This window comes from Neophocaena asiaeorientalis, unplaced genomic scaffold, assembly GCF_003031525.2.
Source record: "Neophocaena asiaeorientalis asiaeorientalis breed wild unplaced genomic scaffold, Neophocaena_asiaeorientalis_V1.1 scaffold65, whole genome shotgun sequence".
Taxonomy (NCBI): domain Eukaryota; kingdom Metazoa; phylum Chordata; class Mammalia; order Artiodactyla; family Phocoenidae; genus Neophocaena; species Neophocaena asiaeorientalis.
The window spans coordinates 15,973,145-15,993,406 of NW_020173215.1; the positions used below are offsets into that span (position 1 = coordinate 15,973,145).

The window sequence follows — 20,262 nt, forward strand, 5'->3', positions numbered from 1 at the left end:
AAATTCTTTTTGCCAGTAAAAGTACGTAGTACATCTCAGTATTTTGCGTATGTTTTGTTTATATGCTGTACAGGGTTGTATATAAAATACATGTAAAGTCATTTATGGCAATTTACTTTCAAGGTTAATTTTGACCATATACATTGTTTCTTTGCATGCTGACGTTTGAACTTATCCATTCTGGATAATGAGCATCAAGACAATGGTAACTAACGTTTACTGAGCCCTTAGAGGTGTGCAGTGCCCGTCTGGGTGTGCTCTCCACATTGTAAGAGGTGACGCTGTGCTCCCTCTACAGGCCAGACCCCTGAGAAGCCAGTGGTTATTAAAGCCAAGAATGTTCACAATTGCTGTGTTGTCACAGCCAACCCTGCCTGAGGAAGCCTAGGCCTTATCTCCTTGGGCATAGAAAGAGCTGGGTATTCAAGGAAGCCTGTAGGCCGTTATGAGGACTTTGGCTTTTCCTCTGAGAAGCCTCGAAAGTTGGAGAGTTTGGAGCAGAGGGGTGATGTAACTTGACTTAAATGCTGATAAGGTGCTGCTGGCTGCTGCATTTAAGAGTAGATGGGTTGGGGCGAGGCAGGGTAGATGGAGGGGCAGAGGCAGATGCAGAGAAAGCAGGTAAGGAGCTATTACCTTATTAGTCCAGCAGGCCGATGAGGGCGAGACCTTGTTTCTAAATGTATTTTGAAGGTAGAGCTGACAAGACTGGATGTAGGGTGGAGGAAGAGGGCAGAGGCAGAGAAGGTAGCCAAGGTTTTGGGGCTGAGCAACTGCAAGAAAGGAATCTTCATTTACTGAGGAAAAGGAAATTGGGAAGAAGCACTAATTTGTGGGTGGATGGGTGTGAGATGCCTGTGAGAGAGGCCGGTGGAGATTCTGAAAACGCAGTTGGATATGGTGTCTGGGTTGATGGGCTGCGTGGTTTGGGGGGGGAGCTTGAACAATAGACCACTGGCTTGTTTGGCCAGAGCTTGCCCTCTGGCGTGCCTCCAGGGGCTGAGTAGGACGCTAAATGAATGAGGTGGTGGGGAGCGGGTTGGTCTGTGGGAAACGCCGTCCCGGTGGTGCCAGGTCTTCTCTCTTTTTAGAAAAGGTAGAAAGTTGGGATTTTTATAGGAAATTTCCTACACTATTAAATGCTGAAAGTGAGGGTGTAGAAAAGGAAACAAGTGGGAGGGGCTGCTCTAAAAATCTGAGGGTGAGGTGAGCAAAAGGGCATAAAAAGAGACGTACGTGGGGGTTATTGAGTGGGGTGTGACAGACCGAGTGTGCGAGGGCGGGAAGGCAGACGCGGGGAGGGACAGAGACCAGAACAGTGAGCACCTGTGTACGTGGCTTGAGAAACACATAATTATGAAAACAGCTTGAGTCCCGCAAAGTGCCCTTTCCTCGTGGTACTTCTCTCCGTCTCTCTGCAAGGTTACCAGTGCTCTGAACTTGGTTTTCCTCTCTCCCGTGCACATCTTTACACTTTTACTAAATGCTGTTTGAGGGGATACACAAATGTGTGACTATTTTGCATGTTAGCTTTACATGAATGGTATCATACTCTATGTATTTTGTAACTTCTTTTAGTTAACGTTTTGAAGGATTTATCTATGTTACTAGTATGATCTTATCATTTCTCTTCACTGCTAAATGTCCATTGTAACACTGTAAAGCTATTTATTCTTCTGGTAATGGACTTTTCAGTTGTTTCCCAGTTTTGATTGTTATAAAGAACACAGCAAGGACCATTCTTGTGCTCCCACCCGTGCGCACATGTACAGTGCCTTTTCTAGAGTATATACTTAGGCATCAGACTGCTACATTAAAGTCAGTTGTTTTTTTCACCATTTTAGCATCACAGGCTTGCGTATCTGATGAAAGCTATGGACCTAGCCAGAAAGATTATCTTTTCTTCTATGCCTCGTTGGCCTATAGTAGGTGTGCAGTAATATTGATCCATTGCATACTTCCCTCCTCCTCTATACCACATTCTAGAGAGTGAATATAAATAAGAGCTGGAGGCAAGCCATTGGGTAGATTTTTGTAGATCCTCCTGTGTTTAAGGATGGGAATCACAGCCCTCATGCAGGTGCCTTGGCAGAGACAGCCTTTTGTTTGTTTGGATTTTTTGTTTAAAAATTATCCTTAAATGGCTGTAGGCCATGGATGTTTATTCCATCCACGTAGCCACGTGCCCCACTGCTTCCTATTGCATTATACCTGGCTGTCACATGTTTGTATTACTTCCCTGGCCACTGAAGACATGAGTTTATGAACCCTGGTATGTATTCTCAGTTGTCTTACTGGTGCTCTTTTATTTATTGACTTAACAAGTCTGTGGGTTGGGTAGGGCTCAGCTGGGAGGTTCTTTTGCTGGTCTTGTTTTTTTTTAAACTATTGATATATATATATATATTTAATAATTATTTATTTGGCTGTGCTGGGTCTTAGTTGGCGCGTGCGGGATCTTCATTGCCACACGTGGGATCTTTTAGTTGCGGCATGCGGGCTCTTAGTTGCGGTGTGTTGGATCTAGTTCCCTGACCAGGGATCGAACCCGACTCCCCTGCATTGGGAGCACGGAGTCTTAGCCACTGGACCTCTAGGGAAGTCCCACTGGTCTTGTTTGTTTGGTTTTTTTGTTTAATACATTTATTTATTTGTTTTTATTTTTGGCTGTGTTGGGTCTTCGTTGCTGTGTGCGGGCTTTCTCTAGCTGCAGCGAGCGGGGGCCACTCTTCGTTGCAGTGCACGGGCTTCTCATTGTCATGGCTTCTCTTGTTGCAGAGCACAGGCTCTAGGCACGTGGGCTTCAGTAGTGGTGCAGGCTCAGTAGTTGTGGTGCACGGGCTTAGCTGCTCCGCGGCATGTGGGGTCTTCCCGGGCCAGGGGTTGAACCCGTGTCCCCTGCATTGGCAGGCAGATTCTTAACCACTGCGCCACCAGGGAAGCCCCTGCTGGTCTTGTCTGAGGTCTCATACCGTTGCAGTCATTGGCAGCTGGAACCGGAACATCCAAGATTGCTCTCTTAGCTTGTCTGGCACCTCAGGAGGGATAGCTAGGAGCTGTGATCTTCTCCGCGTGACTAGCTTAGGCTTCTGTCTACGGCAGATGGAGCCCGGGAGTTAGCATTCTGAGAGGGCATGCATCACACTTGCTAGTGTCTCACTGAGGAATCCTAGCACATTTGGGGGAGGGGCCTATACTAGGGGTGAGTGCCAGGAGTCGTGGCTCACTGAGGGTACCAGGCTTTCCCCATCCTGACAGGTACTTTCGTGACAGATGGAAGCCAGACAGGCTTAGGACACCAGGCACCTCTGAGGGAAAGCATGAGATACCATAATGAAAACTGGGGACTAAATGAAAGCAAATTGTTGAATCCCCATCCCTTTCTTCTCCCTGTCTGCTAGAACTCTGAAGATTGGGGAATTTCTCTCTGAGGAAAAGGTTGCTGCAAAGAAGAAACAATCCAAGGGACAAGATGATCTCTTGAAAATTCTAAACATGATAATGGGAATGAAAGAACTCAACAGAAGGGTTGGAAGGTATAGCTGAGGAAATCTCCCAGGAAGTAAAAGCAAAAAACGAAGAAATGGCAAATAGGAAAGAAAAAAGAAATTAGGGGACCGATACAAGGAGTTCAAAACCCAGCTATTTGGAAGTGTCATTGGTATGCTCCCATTTTCCAGCTGTGAAAAGTAAGGCTTTGCTAGGTGACTGGCTTAAGGGGGGCCATGTGGCTAACCCTGAGGTGGAGTTCAAACCCACATCTTTTTGACTCCCAGCGGCATGGACCGCTTGAGTGCCCCGGAGTACCACATTGGTTAATGATCACAGGGTTGGTGTGGAACCTGCCTGTCAACGCATTTAGGCAATATCCAGTCCCAAAGGGTTCTCCATAAAAGATTAACCTTTGAGATGATTAACATAGCTACAGAAGCCTTTGACTACGGAGAGGAGAGAGAATGAGGCAGAATACGTCAGATTGCCTTTGTTTCCTTGATGCTGATGATTAAGTTCAGTAGTTGAGAAGGATGGGAAGCGCAGAGGGGGGAGAAGCATTGGAAATGCTGTGGTATGGGACGTGATGGAAACTTATCAGGGAACAAATAAAAATCTTTCCCAGAAGCAGTGGGACAGTAGCTGCAGTGTTTGACCTGGGCTGCATCATCATGGAAGTGGCTCCACCCTGTAGCCTAGGAGAGGGAAGGCAGCAGTGCCAGCACCGTGGAGTCCCCAGAATCCAGGGGACTTTGCAGTGTCTGGATCAGGTTAGTTACCTTTCCTACTCCTCCACCCTCAAACTCAAATCAGAGCAAGCGCTCAAGGCATTTTAAAAAGCAGTGAATCAAAAACCGAGACTCTGGGAAGTGAGAAACGTATCAACAGTCTAGAGGGGGCACCAGTATTTAGGTGACCCATGTGACAGGCACTCTGAGGGGTGCCTCACACGTGCATCACCTTAGTTTACCCTCGGGAATCTTGAGAGGGAGGACCCTACTGCCCAGTGAGTATGGGCAAGGCAGGAATGCAGGCCCAGATACATTGCCCCCGGCCATCTCCCAGCTGTGAGAAGTAACAGTTATTCGAGGGTAAACTCCCTGAGGGTAGGGAGCTCATCTCTCCGGGTGTCCTACCTGGCCGTCGGGGGCCCTGACCATTTGCTGAGAGTGAGTGAGTGAGTGAGTGAGAAGTGTACACGAGTGAATGGTCATGCGTCTGGAAGACCGCTTATTGAACATCTCCTGAAAAGTGCCTGGCTCTGTGTGTGCGCCCCCCGGTGTTCAGATTTGGATACCATAACTTGAATTTTAGAGTGGTCCTGTGGTTTGCAGAGCAGTTTCTCATGTTGGTTTGGTACTGGGAGGTAAGTGGGTATTAGCCATCTTACAGCTGGGAAAAGCAGTTCATGAGTTACGTGGTAGAATGTTAGTGTTTTTTCACCTACGGCATTGTTTCCCCTTAGAGCTGTCACTAAGATATGAGTATAATGTACTGCAGGCTCTCAGTATTCTTGAATGCCCTCGCGGATATGGTATACTGTTAAAATATGATTAACAAAATTATCTAGTACTTAATATCATAGTTGGGAAAATGGACAAAGTTTCTGATTAACAGCGCCAAGTCGACACCTCAGAATGCCTGCCAGGAGACGACAGGGTCCGGTGCTGCTTCTGACACCCCTTCTTGTTGCTCAGTTTGCTATCATGATAACCCAGTGGTCTAATGATTTTTTTGAAAAAATACAATTATGATGCTTCAGGAATCAAGGAAGGAAGACAGAAGCGGGGTCGGTAGAGCTTGCTCTTGTGTACAGGGTTGAGGACTAAGCGTGCTGTCTATTCATTTATATATGAGAGCGAGTGTATATACTTCTAAGCTGCATTACTATCCAGACAGCTAAATTTTACAGTTGCTTGGAAGTGATTTCCAAGACAAAGCGTAAAAAGTAACATCTGGTGACTGTTGTAATGAGCGCTCTGTGGAGCATAGTAGGTGGCCCGCCTTTGCAGAGGATCGAGCGGAGTCGTATAAGCAATCCCTAGGGCTTGGTGTTCTGCCCTGGAGACCGGCACCGGCTTTAGAAACACAGTGACACAGGCTTGCTGTACAGACCAGCGTGCAGCCGCGAGTCAGCTGACACCGGTGTTAGGTTCATGGTCTGGAGGAAGTGGAATAAAACGGCCATACTCATCACACCTTGAACATTATGGTAAGCAGAATCTTTCCGATGGAATTGTGTAGTCAGAGTTGTGCTTATGACTAATATCTGCCATGGTTTTTAGGAATTTTTAAGGAAAGGACAGCTCTCCTCTGGCCCATTTCCCTTTCTTCTTTTGTCCTGTCTCCTGTAAAAAGCTGTGATATGATGTGGATAGACTATAACTATCAATGTTTACAATTAGCTGTTTTCATTGTAATCTTTCTTGCTGCTCAAACTGTGTAACTGCAGTTTCTTGTTGAGGATATCTGTAATACTTTGCTGAGTCATTTTGTGTGAGGTGAATGGGGTAGCATCTATTTTTAGCCCCTCAAGGCCCTGTGAGGACGACAGGAGGCAGAGTCCTGTGCCTGTTCGGGTGGTGACCACCTAGAGAGACTCGATTCCAATTTAAGTAGGGCTTTCAGCCACTGAATAAATAAAAAGTTCCTAGGAAATACGTTCACTTTTTTTGTACCTTGTAAAAGATTTTTCTTTCCTCCTGTGAGAAATAGAGAATTTTAAAAGTTTAAAAGTCTACGTAGTAAAAGATTTGCTTATGCCTGTTTCCATCATTCATTTTTCTTTAGAGTTTGGCTCTTATTCTTTTCCTCCCAATTTCAGACTCTTCCACGCACTCTCCTTAAATTTTACCCCAGTTCTGTACAAAGGCTAATACCCTATTCATGACCCTTAAAGCTTTGACATTCGCTTGCAGTAATGACATATGTTTTCCACCTGCTCTGTTTGTTCCAGTCATGAGTGTTCACTTCAAGAGAAAAAAAAAGTCACCTGTTTTCTTTAGACCGTGTACTCCTAGAGGACCACGAGGAGATGTTTGTGATTTTAATTTGTATTGAGTCTCGAACAAGCCCTCGCTTGTACAGATACTGAATAATGGTTCTGATAGCGACTGACTTCTAACCGTAAGATGGGCATTTAGGTCCTTAGGCTCCCCTGTGAGCAAGATGCTGTATCCCTGGGAAGACAGAAGCCACTCTGGAAGGTACATTAGTATTTTCACATTTTATCAGTAAGTGCCGGTGAATATACTTCATTAGTAAAATACGTATACTAAATTGAATCTAGAAACCTATAGTTTTTAAACTCTTCATTTAAATATTCATAATTTGTTTCTTTTGAAACATGGAAGATTTGTAAAGCTTTTATATTAAGACAAAAGTATACAAATACCTGACTCTTACATACCTGCCAGTAAACCATGTGCTTTTCTGTTCCCACGCAGAGCTCTGGTATCGAGACTTTAGTGGAGGAGCTCTGCTCCAGGCTGAAGGACCTGCAGAGCCAGCAAGGTGAGAGTGCCGCCCCCAAGGACTATCCACGCACAGGGGGGTAGAGTCACCAGATCTTGGAATTGATCAGAAAGAAAAGGCAACAGGAGCAAAGTCTTGGTATTCATTGTGTCACCAGGCCAGTGTCACGCTCTGTCTTTAGCTGTGCGTGGCTTCTGGGTCATTCCACAGCCATCACTGGTCGATAGATCCCTGCCCTCAAAGGGATGACTTAATCCACAAGTGCCCTCATGGAAAGGAGACGTTTCATTGTGTTTGTCTTCAAACCGAAGCTCAGGGATCTGGAGCAATAATCTCTTACCTTTCCCATCCTTCTCCTCCCCCCCACCCCCGAAGTTAATATTTGCCTGTTGACATCAAGGCCTGCAAAGGTGTCAGCTAATTATTTCAGGTTTGGAAGGAACTTTTGCCTTTACTCTTGAAGTTCTTGGAAAGGCAGGCTTGACAAGCTCATTGAGTCATTTTGATTCGTGAACCCTCACAGCTGCTTTTCTTAACTTTCCTGCAAGCCCGTAGAATAGAGTGACCTATTAAAGTTAAGGATCTTTATTTTACATGTCCTCCTCATGGTCATTGTGCTGCCCACCAAGCCTTGAGCCTTATTATTATTATTATTTTTTTTTTTTGCGGTACGCGGGCCTCTCACTGTTGCGGCTTCTCCCGCTGAGGAGCACGGACTCCGGACGCGCAGGCCCAGCGGCCGTGGCTCACGGGCCCAGCCGCTCCACGGCATGTGGGATCTTCCCGGACCGGGGCACGAACCCGCGTCCCCTGCATCGGCAGGCGGACTCTCGACCACCGTGCCACCAGCAAAGCCCGAGCCTTCTTTTTAATAAGGGCACAATTTATTTGTTTCTAATCTGAGGGCAGTATCATGAGCTAAGCTAAGAGTATAGCCCGCTGCTTCTGTTTTAGTTGAGACATAGCCTCACCTAGATGCTAAGTAGCAGAGAGCTAATTGTAATCACTTTCTTTACAGATTAGTGTTAGTCAAGATGAGGCAGTATAAAGTCCGTGAGTGCAGAATTTTGTGAGAAAATATTTTTGGAATCTAAACAGGTGTTCTCTCCTTCTGGTGTAATTAATAAGTACACAGGGAATTTCATTCTCTTAATTAAGTGCCTCTAGAGCCTCTGTCAGTGATGAGGTGAACCTCTCTCCGTTCTCAGCCCAAAGTTAATGTGGTTTAGCCAGAGTTCCCTCTGGCACACTTAAGAAATAGATTTTTATTAAAAAGATAAACGGGTGTAGAGTTCCTTTAAAGCCACAAAAGCCTATGTAATTTCTGATTAAATTTACTTAAGAAAAAGACAGGAGCATTTATTAACTAAATATAAGACAAATCTTTCTGAATTTTTGTTTCATAACAGAAGAGAAGATTCACAAAAAGTTAGAGGGGTCTCCCTCTCCAGAGGCAGAATTATCCCCTACAGCAAAGGATCAAGTGGAAATGTATGTAAGATTGTATTCAGTAATAAAGCATGTGTTTGTTAAAATCAGACTAATGACTGCTACATGGTTTACAGTTTTTTTGTTTGTCATATGCTATTTAGTTTGATATTTTATAACTCAGGAATTTATTGAGCACTTACTGTGTGCTTGACGCTGAGAATTCAAAGGTGAATAAGAAGGTCTTATCTTTTTCACGCATATTGAATCAATATTTGTGAAATTCAAGGAATGACACAAACAAGGCCATTTATGGTCCATTCATATACCACTTTTGAAATTCACACCAGTCCTTTGAGACAGCTGTAAGCAATTAGGCTTTGTCCTTGTTTTATACACAAGGAAGCCAAGTTCCCCGTGCTGATTACAGAAGGAACTGGGCAAGTCATTGACCTTGTCCGACTTGTTTCCTAAAGATGCTTTTCTGTCTTTCTTTGTAGATGGTTCGTGTTTAAATTGACTGCATTGTTAGGAGACTTCCTTATTATACATTTTATTTGAATCTTCTCAACTTCTAAATCTTAAGGGAAAAAGAGTACTTGGTTGTGTTGCTGTGCTGTCCAGCACGGTAGCCGTAGCCATGTGCGGCAGCCGTAGCCATGTGCGGCCTGTTGGCCGTTTGCGACGTGGCTGTTTCAGGCTAAGAGGTGCCGTGTGTGTCATACCCATCAGCGTTCAAAGACCTCATTTAGAAAGAATGTAAAACACTATATTAATAGTTTTTTCTGTTGATTACATGTGAAACGATAATGTGGATATATTTGGTTAAGTAAAATATATTATTGAAATTAATTTCACTTTCTTCTTTCGCATTTAATGGGATTCCTAGAACATTAAAAAGTACTTAAGAAGCTCATAATATATTTCTATTGGACAGCTCTGGTCTAGACTGAAAAGGAGAGTCAAGTATAGGCCCTTGGAACACCTGGCCTTTTATCACTTCATGTGTGAGCTTGACTTGCCTCCAGAATGACCCCCACCCACTTCGGTAGCCATCCTGACTCTCGAGTCTTCCTTTGTCAGTCTGTCTTGCTCTGAAATCTTCAGTGGCTACCAGTTTCCTAGCAAACTGGAAACGCTTCTTTCCTGTTGAAGCCCTCTGAAGCCAGCCTCCCTGGTTTTCCTGCCCTGTGTTTCCAGTGGTTGCTGGGCTAATGAGGCACAGCATCTTCGTGTCCTCACACAGGTTCCCATGCCTCACAGTACTCGCCAGACCGCTGCGTATCTGGAACATCAAGGCTCAGCTGTGGTCCGCTTTGTCTGATTGTTCTAGGCCTCACCAGCATCCCCTTTTCTGAACACGTGAATTCCAAGAAACCTGCCATTTCTGAGGGTCTGCTTAATGCTGGGCATTGCACTTGCCTCCTGAGAAAAGATTCGATAACAACAGTCACTGACTCATCTCGCATGTTAATTCCTTTACTCCTCACAACTCTGTGAGATAGGTACTATAATTACCCCGTTTTCTAGGCCACAGAGAGGTTAAGGACGTGCCTAAGGTCACATAGCTAGGCAATAGCAGAGTGAGGATTCAAACTCAGGGAGTGTGGCTTCAGAGCTCATGCCCTCGACTGCTTTGCTATCCAACTTTTCACCTACATCTGTTTGCAGTGCTCATAACAGCCTTGTGAGGGAAGTCATAGTATCACCATCTCACAGGTGAGGAAGTGGACCAAGACATTACATGATCAGCTTAAAGTCGCAAGCATTAGTAAATGACTGAGCTGAGAGTCAAATTCAGGTATTTCGTATCAAAATATTACATTCTTTCCACTGTATAAATTTGTAACTAGTGACTTAGGAAAATCCAAATTTTAAAGATCAAAGTCATCTTAACGTATTTTCTAAATATTCCTGTAGTGCTTATCTCACTGCTGAATGTAAGGGTGCTTGAGCCATAGAACTAAGTATAAAGTATATCTTACGGTATTATTAATTCTTAAGAAGTTACTCATTCATGGGTGACGTAAACACTGACTCTATTGAAATGAATTATCCCATTTCTCTGATCGGTGATGTTGTTTTTACTGCATCTGATACGTCTGAGCGCCCACTTTTGAACTCTCTACTTGTTTTTCAGGTACTATGAAGCATTTCCACCACTTTCTGAGAAACCAGTTTGCCTGCAAGAAATCCTGACTGTGTGGAACAAGTCTACAGTCTGTTCTTACCCTAGCTCTTCTTCATCGTCCACAGCCCCACCAGCTAGCACAGACACGTCCTCCCCGAAGGACTGCAACAGCGAAGGTGAGCTCATCAAGGAGAGAAGCAGCGACATGCCCACCACTGTGCACGAGAAAACCCAGAGCAAGAGTCAAAATGAGAAGGAGAACAAATTTAGGAACGGCACAGGTGAGGAGAAGCCTGCTTTGTACAAAAAGCAAATCCGACATAAGCCTGAAGGAAAGATGCGCCCTCGCTCCTGGTCTTCCGGCTCCAGCGAAGGAGGCTCGAGCTCAAGTGGTAATCAGGGAGAATTAAAAGCATCCATGAAGTGTGTGAAGGTGAGACACAAGACACGAGAAATCCGAAACAGAAAAGGGCGGAATGGGCAGAGCAGGCTTTCACTGAAGCATGGCGAAAAGGCGGAAAGGAGCACGCATGCCGGAAGCAGCAGCAGCAGCAGCAGCGGCGGTTCCATCAAACAGCTGTGCAAGCGGGCTAAAAGGCCGCTGAAGGAGACGGGCAGGAAAGACGCCGGGAGCGCTGAAGGAAGAGACCTGTACCTGGAGAGCAGAACCGACAGAGAGTACAAAGAGGAGCCGCTGTGGTATACCGAACCGATTGCTGAGTATTTTGTTCCTTTGAGCAGGAAAAGTAAACTAGAGACCACATACCGAAACAGGCAAGAAACAAGTGATCTGACCTCAGAAGCAGTAGAAGAATTGTCTGAATCAGTGCATGGTCTTCGTATCAGCAACAATAATATTCATAAAACATACCTCGCAGCAGGTACTTTCATTGATGGTCATTTTGTAGAAATGCCTGCAGTTATAAATGAGGATATTGACCTCACGGGGACCTCATTCTGTCCTCTACCGGAGGACAGCAGATACTTGGATGACATTCATCTATCAGAATTAACACACTTCTATGAAGTGGACATTGACCAATCCATGTTGGATCCTGGTGCCTCAGAAACAATGCAAGGAGAAAGTCGGATTTTGAATATGATTCGACAAAAAAGCAAAGAGAAAACAGATTTTGAGGCAGAATGTTGCATAGTGTTAGATGGAATGGAGTTGCAAGGGGAACGTGCAATATGGACAGATTCTACCAGCTCTGTGGGTGCTGAGGGCTTATTCCTGCAAGACCTTGGCAGTCTGGCTCAGTTCTGGGAGTGCTGTTCATCCAGCTCTGGCGATGCCGATGGAGAGAGTTTTGGAGGAGATTCTCCAATTAGACTCTCCCCGATCTTAGACAGCACAGTGCTCAACCCGCATTTGCTTGCTGGCAATCAAGAGCTCTTCTCAGATATTAATGAAGGATCTGGTATAAACTCTTGTTTTTCAGTGTTTGAAGTGCAATGCAGTAATTCTGTTTTACCATTTTCTTTTGAAACACTCAACTTGGGAAATGAAAATACAGATTCTAGTGCTAATGTGCTTGGAAAAACACAGTCTAGATTACTAATATGGACCAAAAATAGTGCCTTTGAAGAAAATGAACACTGTTCTAATCTTTCAACAAGAACTTGTAGTCCATGGTCCCATTCAGAAGAAACACGTTCAGACAATGAGACATTAAACATTCAGTTTGAAGAATCCACACAGTTTAACGCAGACGACATGAATTACGTAGTTCCTAGAGTCTCGTCAAATTATGTAGATGAAGAACTTCTGGATTTTTTGCAAGATGAAACTTGCCAGCAGAACAGTAGAACTTTAGGAGAAATTCCGACATTAGTTTTCCAAAAAAAATCCAAGCTAGAATCTGTCTGTGGTATTCAGCTAGAACAAAAAACAGAAAACAAAAGCTTTGAGACTACACAGGTATGTAGTGAAAGCAGCCCACGTGGAGATGGCTACAGCTCAGGGGTTATTAAAGACATTTGGACAAAGATGGCAGATAGCAATTCTGTAGCTGTGGTAGAAGTAGAAAGGATCGACGATGAGTTGTTTTCGACAGATGTAAATAACTACTGCTGCTGTTTGGATGCTGAAGCTAAAGTGGAGCCCCTCCAGGAGCCTAATAAGGCTGTGCAGAGATCAGAATACCGTCTGTGGGAGGGACAGAAAGAGAACCCAGAGAAGAGAGCTTTTGTTTCTGGTGAGCTATCACAGGTGGACGGTGGCGATTATACTACCCCCTCTAAACCGTGGGATGTGGCCCAAGATAAAGAGAACTCATTCATTCTTGGAGGAGTTTACGGAGAGCTCAAAACCTTTAACAGCGACGGGGAGTGGGCAGTAGTGCCGCCCAGTCACACGGAAGGAGGTTCGTTACAGTGTACAGCTTCCGACGTGGTGACGATAGCTGGCACAGACGTCTTTATGACCCCAGGAAACAGTTTTGCTCCTGGTCACAGGCAGTTATGGAAACCCTTCGTGTCATTTGAACAGAATGACCAGCCGAAGAGTGGGGAAAACGGATTGAATAAGGGGTTTTCTTTTATCTTCCGTGAAGACTTATTAGGAGCTTGTGGTAACTTTCAAGTTGAAGATCCTGGACTTGAATATTCATTCTCTTCCTTTGACTTAAGCAATCCGTTTTCACAAGTTCTTCATGTAGAATGTTCGTTTGAACCCGAAGGGATTGCATCTTTCAGTCCTAGTTTTAAACCGAAATCAATCCTCTGCTCTGATTCAGACAGTGAAGTTCTCCACCCCAGGATATGCGGCGTTGACAGAACACAATACAGGGCTATTCGGATCTCTCCTAGGACTCACTTTCGCCCAATTTCTGCATCTGAACTGTCCCCAGGAGGAGGAAGCGAGTCAGAATTTGAATCTGAAAAAGATGAAGCAAATATCCCCATTCCTTCTCAAGTTGATGCATTTGAAGATCCACAGGCAGATCTCAAACCACTGGAAGAAGACGCAGAGAAGGAAGGCCATTACTATGGAAAATCAGAGCTTGAGTCTGGAAAATTCCTTCCCAGGTTAAAAAAATCTGGAATGGAAAAGAGTGCTCAAACATCCCTTGATTCCCAGGAGGAGTCAGCTGGGATTCTGCCAGTAGGAAAGCAGAATCAGTGTTTGGAATGTAGCCTGAATGAGTCTCTGGAAATCGATTTAGAAAGCTCAGAAGCAAATTGTAAAATAATGGCACAATGTGAAGAAGAAATTAATAATTTTTGCAGTTGCAAAGCAGGTTGTCAGTTCCCTGCTTACGAAGATAATCCAGTTTCTTCAGGACAGCTGGAAGAGGTATGTGTCAGTGTGTATTGGTATTTGGTAAAAGCATTTGATCAGACTTTAATTCTAAAGAACAGTCATTTCAGACAGTGAAAGATAGGGTTAAATTATTGGGAATTTAGTTTAAACGTCTTAAAACTTAGCATTCTGAGGATTTTTACAGAAGGACTTAACGTGGATTTGATATTCATAAATTTGAACTGGACAGTAGACATTTTCTGCAAAGACGTTTTTAAATAAATCAGGATATGAGATGTTTCCGTGTTGTCTTAAGGTGCACGTACTATGCTTAAAGCAAAGCCTGGCATATAAGTGCTCCAGCTTTCAAAAATTGATGAATCCAGAAGTCGCTGTTTACTCTTCAAACGGTCCTTTGCTCTTCAGAAGTGGCAGCAAAGGGTTTCTTTACATAGGAAGCCTGGCTCATTGTCTCTGAAGCACTGATTAGCTTATTGAAACTTATGTTTTACATGTAAAATAAATGACATCTCTACAGAATTCTCTAAAATTTGTCGTGGTACATGGAAAAATTAAGCCACAATCCAAATGCAACAAAATAGCTTCTACAAGACCCGTACAGGTGGACTTTGCTTTATACAAAGTACATATTCCAGAGGTTACACGAATGATATGGGTCAGCCTATCAAATGAGGTTAATAGTAATAGCTTTGTTAATGGGAGTCATTGTGCCGTTTGACTGTTCCTAAGAAGTGATTTGAGGTTAAACTGGGTGAGTGTCCAAGAGATGACACTTAAGGCAATAACCTGTTTCACGGAAAAAGCACAGTGCTCTGCCCATTTGCAGCCATTATTTGATATAGCAGTGCCTGGCCTTTTTCCAGGCGCAGCTTTTAAGAAGACAGTTGGAGGTGTTTAGAAGTCAGGCCACCTGTGGCTGGAGAGCAGCTGTGTCGCCCTTCCTCCCATCTGTCCCCCCCCCCGCACACTCCGACCCCCCTTCACATGGCTCAGTCCCACTGGTACCATGAGGCTCCCTCAGGCTCCCACGTCTCCCACTGACGCATCCCTCATTCCTCTTCTCTCCCCTGCTGCATCCCCACCTGCATCAGAAATCATTTCTCCCTTCTTTTAATTTTCATGTGCTCTGTGCCTCTTCTTTTAATTGCATTTGCCCTTTTTCATGAGTCATCGATGTACTTTCCTCATTAGATTATAAGCGCCTTATGGATACAGGTCATGCCTTACTCATTTGTCAGCTAGGTGCTGAGGTGTGGACCTGAGTGCATGTGATGGTCGGAAGCCCCACAGGCAACTCGAGAATCAGTGCTCCCATGAGCTGGCCTGGGGATGTTTAGACATGAGTTGAACCCCACTGAAACGCTGAAGTCTGAACTGCTCAGAACAACAACAGAAAATAATGTTGTTAGGTTTTATCTGTTTGTTTATTGCCCCACTTTTCTTCCTTAAAAATTCCTTTATGTACTTTGTGTTTCACCTGGTTCCAGATTGGGAAGAAAGAAAAAGAGGAAAGGAGTGAGATTCTGCATCATACCATTACCATATTCCTTAGCTTTCTAGTACGTTGACGTACTTACGTGTTACGAGAATTCTGGGTTGTCTTGAAAGGTCTTAGCTGCCAGTAAAGTCCTCAGAGGACACTGGGGTTGTCCGATATCCTGGCTGTCCTCGGTCCTCACAGCCCTGGTCTCTCAACAGCATCGCTTACAGTTCAGAGCCAGGTTGGAGCTAACTTCGGAGATTCATCTGAGGTACAGAAAGGTTGAGGGTGGCCTGAAAGGACAGGCTGGGGCCAGAATCTGTGCCTTTTCACTCTCTCACACTGCCCGTCGGTCTTGGGGAGCTCCTGCCAGGGTCGTCTTCCCCTCCTTTCCTGAGTGAGGGCAGTCTTTACAGAGGGCCAAGCTCTGTTTTAAAAGTCACTAGCTGCCAATCTGTTTCAGTGCAAGTGGTCTAGAAGGTAGGATTTCTAATAGAATTGGTACCCAGGAACATGAATTATGATCCTTTTCAAAACTTTAGTTGAGTTCAATTCAGCATTTATTAAACATTTACACGTTCTGTTCCCATCGCTAAGGTAAGTGACCTGGATGAACAAGACACTGACCTTGCCCTGGGAGAGTTCAGTCTAGTACTGAAGACCAGTTGGCAAACAGATCACTTCTTTTCCTTGACCTAGGTAATTCACGCCTGTGGTTCAAATTCAGGAGTTACAGGAGGGCATGTACACAGTGCACAGGTCCCTCCCCAGCAGCAGCCATGAGTGTGAGTCCCGGTGTGTATCCTCCGAGGATACTGTGTGCTTGTAGAGCAAATACCTGTTCACATACGTTTCCTCCTACTTTTTTTTTTTTTTTAACTCAAATGACTTTATTATAATCACCCTTCCTTTTTTATTTTCTGCATATTATTCCATTGTACGGATGTACCAAAATTTCCTAGCCAGCTCCTTATCTTTTAGGCTGTTTGGGTAACACGGTGGGTGGCTTGGGGAGGGTGAGCATAGGGTGCCGTGGGATCCCAGAGGAGAACCGACCCAGCCCGTGAGAGTTGAGGAGGGCTTTTGCACGTACCTGAGCATCCAGGGCAGAAAGGAGGAGGCAGGACGCTCTAGGCAGGAGCGACAGCGCACACGAAGGTAGAGGGGCTTGAGATTTCTCACGTGTGCAGGGGAGCTGCCAACGTTTAGGTCGTGGCTGCTGAAGCAGGAGCTAAAAGCTGAGGAGCAGTGCGCCAGGTGTCCGTTATTTGTGCGTGAGTTTGTGGCAAGAGTGTTCTCTGTGTCATTTGCTTGATTGCTGCCTCCATGTCGTGCGCTTTAAGGCGCAGAGAAGCAGTAGAAGGCCCCGCCCTGTCTCCGGGAAACCACAGTCCCAGTCCAGGAGAGGAGGCCTCCCGTGAGGAGTGTGCCAGGGGAGTTGGAATGCTCTGATGAGTGGAGGGTGCTCGGTCCCAGCCCCGCTGTGCTGGCTCTGTGCCCACTGCTGTGCCACCACTACCCTACTGAATGCCTGTAGTGACTTGCCGCCATGGGCTTATCCCCCCATGGCGGCTACGGGCACGTAGGCCCAGAGGGTGGGATGCCTGCCCCAGACCCCAGTGTAAGGCAGAGCCCAAGTTGCTTCCAGAACGGGCGCTTCCTGTCAGTAAAGGAAAACTTAGGACCGCAGTGTCCCTTACTGGCCTCTGTTGCACAGGGTACCTCCTCATTCACATTTTCTCTCCTTTTCCAAAGAACGAGGCTCATTATAGGAGGCTTTCTTTTCCTTTTGTGATGTAAATAACTGAGAGCTGACTGTGTCAGAGGGCACTGTTCAGTGCTCTGTTCCCAGAACAGAACTCACCTTTCTCTTCACCAGAACTAGGACTGTCTAGTGAGCATTTAAAGCGGCGAGCCTTTACCTAACTTTCGCCTTCTAAAGAATTTCTAAGTATTACATCTGTGGCTAAAGACGTCTCTGATAAGCCTTTCTGGATTAAGTTCATGTTCTTCTCTCTTTTTTAAAATTTTTTTTTTCATTCATACATTAAATATTTATTAAGAACCTACTATGTCTGGGCTCTATTCTAGGTGCTAGGTATAAAGGAATAGACAAAGACCCCTGCGTTTGTGGAGGTATATTCAATCAAAAATATGAAGTTACACAGTATGTTAGAATCCCAGTGCTGTGGAAAAGAAGAGCCGGATAAGGGATGTGGTGGGATGGGAGTGCTTGGAGGGGTTTGCCATGACAATTGCGGAGTAAGGGCAGGCTTCCTTGCCAAGGTACAACTGAAGAAAGGCTTCCAGGTGGCACGTGAGCCAAGAAGCTACCCGGAGGGAGCGGGAGAGCACTGCTAAGGCAGAGGTGCGCCTGGATCGCCCAAGCTTGTGTTCTGGTCCGTTTTCCATTTCTTCCATTCTTTCTTCATGCTTTTCATTCTCAACCAAGTCAGAAGTTGAATTAATACATTAAACAGACATTATTTAAGCAAAGCCTGGTTATCTTTTGCAGCCTAAAAGTTGGAAATAGCTAAGTGGAAAGATGTCATAACGTGTATTCGGTGTAACATAAAACAGGAAAATTAACTCCTTGCTGTTGGAATTGACATTCAAATGGAGGATGCAGAAAAAATCCTAAAACTATGCCAGAGTCGGCATGGTCTAACAGTGATTTCAGCAGGGGAGGGAGAGAGAAAGTGGTGTGCTAGATAATCAGGGACTTTGGCCAGGGGGAGCCTTTTCTTGAGGCCAGCAGACCTGGAGTACCTGCCTTGTGCCAGGCCCTGTTCCTGGAGGTGTGAAGATCAGTGAGGCGCGCTTGCTACCTTGTGCTCACACACGTCTGGTCCTGCCCGTGTCTCACCTCCTGCTGCTCATGCTGGCCCAGCCCCCCCGCTACACCTCGGCCCCTCCAGCGTGCTTTCACCTGCCGCGTCCTGTCTGTCCCAGTGAATTCTCTCCCCTTTCTTTCTCTTTACCTCACTCGCACAGTCTCAAGAAAGGGTTAAAGATAAGCAGTCTGACTGCACTCACATGAATAAAACACTGATCCTTCCTCAGCCTGCCCCACACACTTTCCTTCTCAAATAGGAACTTGTTACCTTCACATCCATCTCTCTTCGATAGTGCCTTGGGGGCGATCGGGAGACTTCTGTCCAGGGAGCCATCCTTGCTCCTCCTAGATAGCACCAAGTAATCTGTCCGCAGATAGGTAGGTACGCCTCGGAGAGAAGGCGAAGCCTTTCCAGAAGGGCCTCGTAGTGCTGTGAGTTACGTGCCAGGTGTGGGAGTCAGCCTTGAATTAACTGCAGACCTGGCGCGTTGCTGGCTTCATTGGCGTTGGCCCTGGCCTCGTCGCTGTCGCCCTTGGTATATGTCTATCTAATCGTCGCTGTCGCCCTTGGTATATGTCTATCTAATCGTCGCTGTCGCCCTTGGTATATGTTTGAGCAGACACTTGCTGAGAGTGGGGTGGGTGATGGGAGTTACAGAGATGCCGAAAGCAGGCTTTACTTAGCCTGGCAGGGCCCGTTGTCAGGCACAGTGAGGAAGCAGCGTGGAAGACCCCAGCATACCAGGATGTCCCCGGGGTGGCTGCCCCTGGCCACGTCTTCTGACGACCGCTCATGAGGACACTCCTCGATCACGCGTGACAGCCACACTGCATCTAGTCCTTGCTGCCCAGGCAGGTGGGCACGTCCAGCTGGGACTTGAGAGCTCCACCAGCGAGGGGTGGGCGTGAGCGCCTTCCCCTCTGCCAGGGCTGTGGATGTGCACGGAGTACGGGGTCATTCCTGCTCTCAGGAGTCCTGCCCTCCTCTCATTTCGATGTCTGTTTCCTGTGTTGAATTTGAATTACTATCAGTGTTATTACTTGGTTTTAGCCTCAACTTCCTTCTGGTTCTCATCGAAGCAGATAATTGTTATAAAGACATTAGGTTGGTAACTCTGCCTATAAAACTTCCTCTGTCCCATTTCTTCTTTGACTCCCCCCTGCCTGAGTGTGTGAAGGAGAAGAGGGTCCTCCTCACGTTCTCTCGAGCACCTCACACTAGCCACCCCGTTATCTCTGTACTTCCAGAATCTAAAAACTTGCCTTACTTGAGGCTGTTTCCTTATGTTTTTGCCTCGTAAGAGTTTTGTTGTGTTTTTTGAGAAGACTTTTTATTCCATTTCCAATATAAGTGCTTTTTAAGAAAAACTTCCTTTGTATGCTATGAACACATTGGCTTTCTGTATTCACCTTGTCTAGAACAGTAAAAACAAAAAGTCAAAAAAGAACCTCACCAGTTAAAAAATCCTGGGTTTGTAGTCCATAGTTAATAACGCTTGAATTTTTTCCCCTTTATTTTGGAAGTTTGTGAACTTTGTCTATATTTGGTTTGATCTAAACAGTTTCCTGTATTGAACACTGATGTACAAGGAATGAATAGAAGTCAAGAAAAACAGACCTGGTGGGAAAAAGCCTTGTACTCTCCTCTTTTTCCTGCCTCAGAATGTGAAGGTAAGAAGACCTGCGTTAGGTCATTGATTCATCCACTCAGATTTCTAATTCATTAAGAGCAGTAAATTCTTTTGCTGTAAAGATCAGTCCAAAAACATTCTGTGTGGCCAGCGTTTGTCCGGCACTGGGGACGCAGAGATGCATGAGGACTGGACCCTGCTCTAACCCCCATCACAGCCTGGAGGGGCGGGGCGTGGAAACGCTACGGAGAGGCACCGGCCCTGATGGGCTCCGTGCCTGCTCCCCGTGAGAGGTGGAGCGGGGAGTCCTCAGCTCTGGGGGGCCTGCAGGAGGGGCCCTGGTGGGAGGGCTGGGGAGAGGTAGTCCCCGTGACAGGAGTGGCCTGAGCAAAGGCCGAGGGTCTGCGGCAAGTCGGGCTCAGGGACAGGGACCCACTGGGCCCAGCTGGGTCGTAGCTGAGGCTGGAGAGAGGCGGGGGGAGCGCTGAGTTCGGCGGAGTTGGACAGGCAGGAGGAGAGGGCCAC

The 20,262-nt window shown here is 45.8% G+C and overlaps 1 protein-coding gene across 2 annotated transcripts in view; it reads left to right on the top strand.

Annotated features, from left to right (window-relative positions):
• The window catches only part of KIAA0232 (KIAA0232 ortholog), a 54,918-nt gene that overhangs the window by 25,795 nt on the left and 8,861 nt on the right, over window positions 1-20,262 (top strand). For both annotated transcript variants that reach the window (XM_024745216.1, XM_024745217.1), the window contains exons 3-6: window positions 6,939-7,005; window positions 8,376-8,457; window positions 10,535-13,823; window positions 19,669-19,777. In XM_024745216.1, coding sequence (XP_024600984.1) covers window positions 6,939-7,005; window positions 8,376-8,457; window positions 10,535-13,823; window positions 19,669-19,777 — 3,547 coding nt within the window. The remainder of the gene's footprint in view (window positions 1-6,938; window positions 7,006-8,375; window positions 8,458-10,534; window positions 13,824-19,668; window positions 19,778-20,262) is intronic.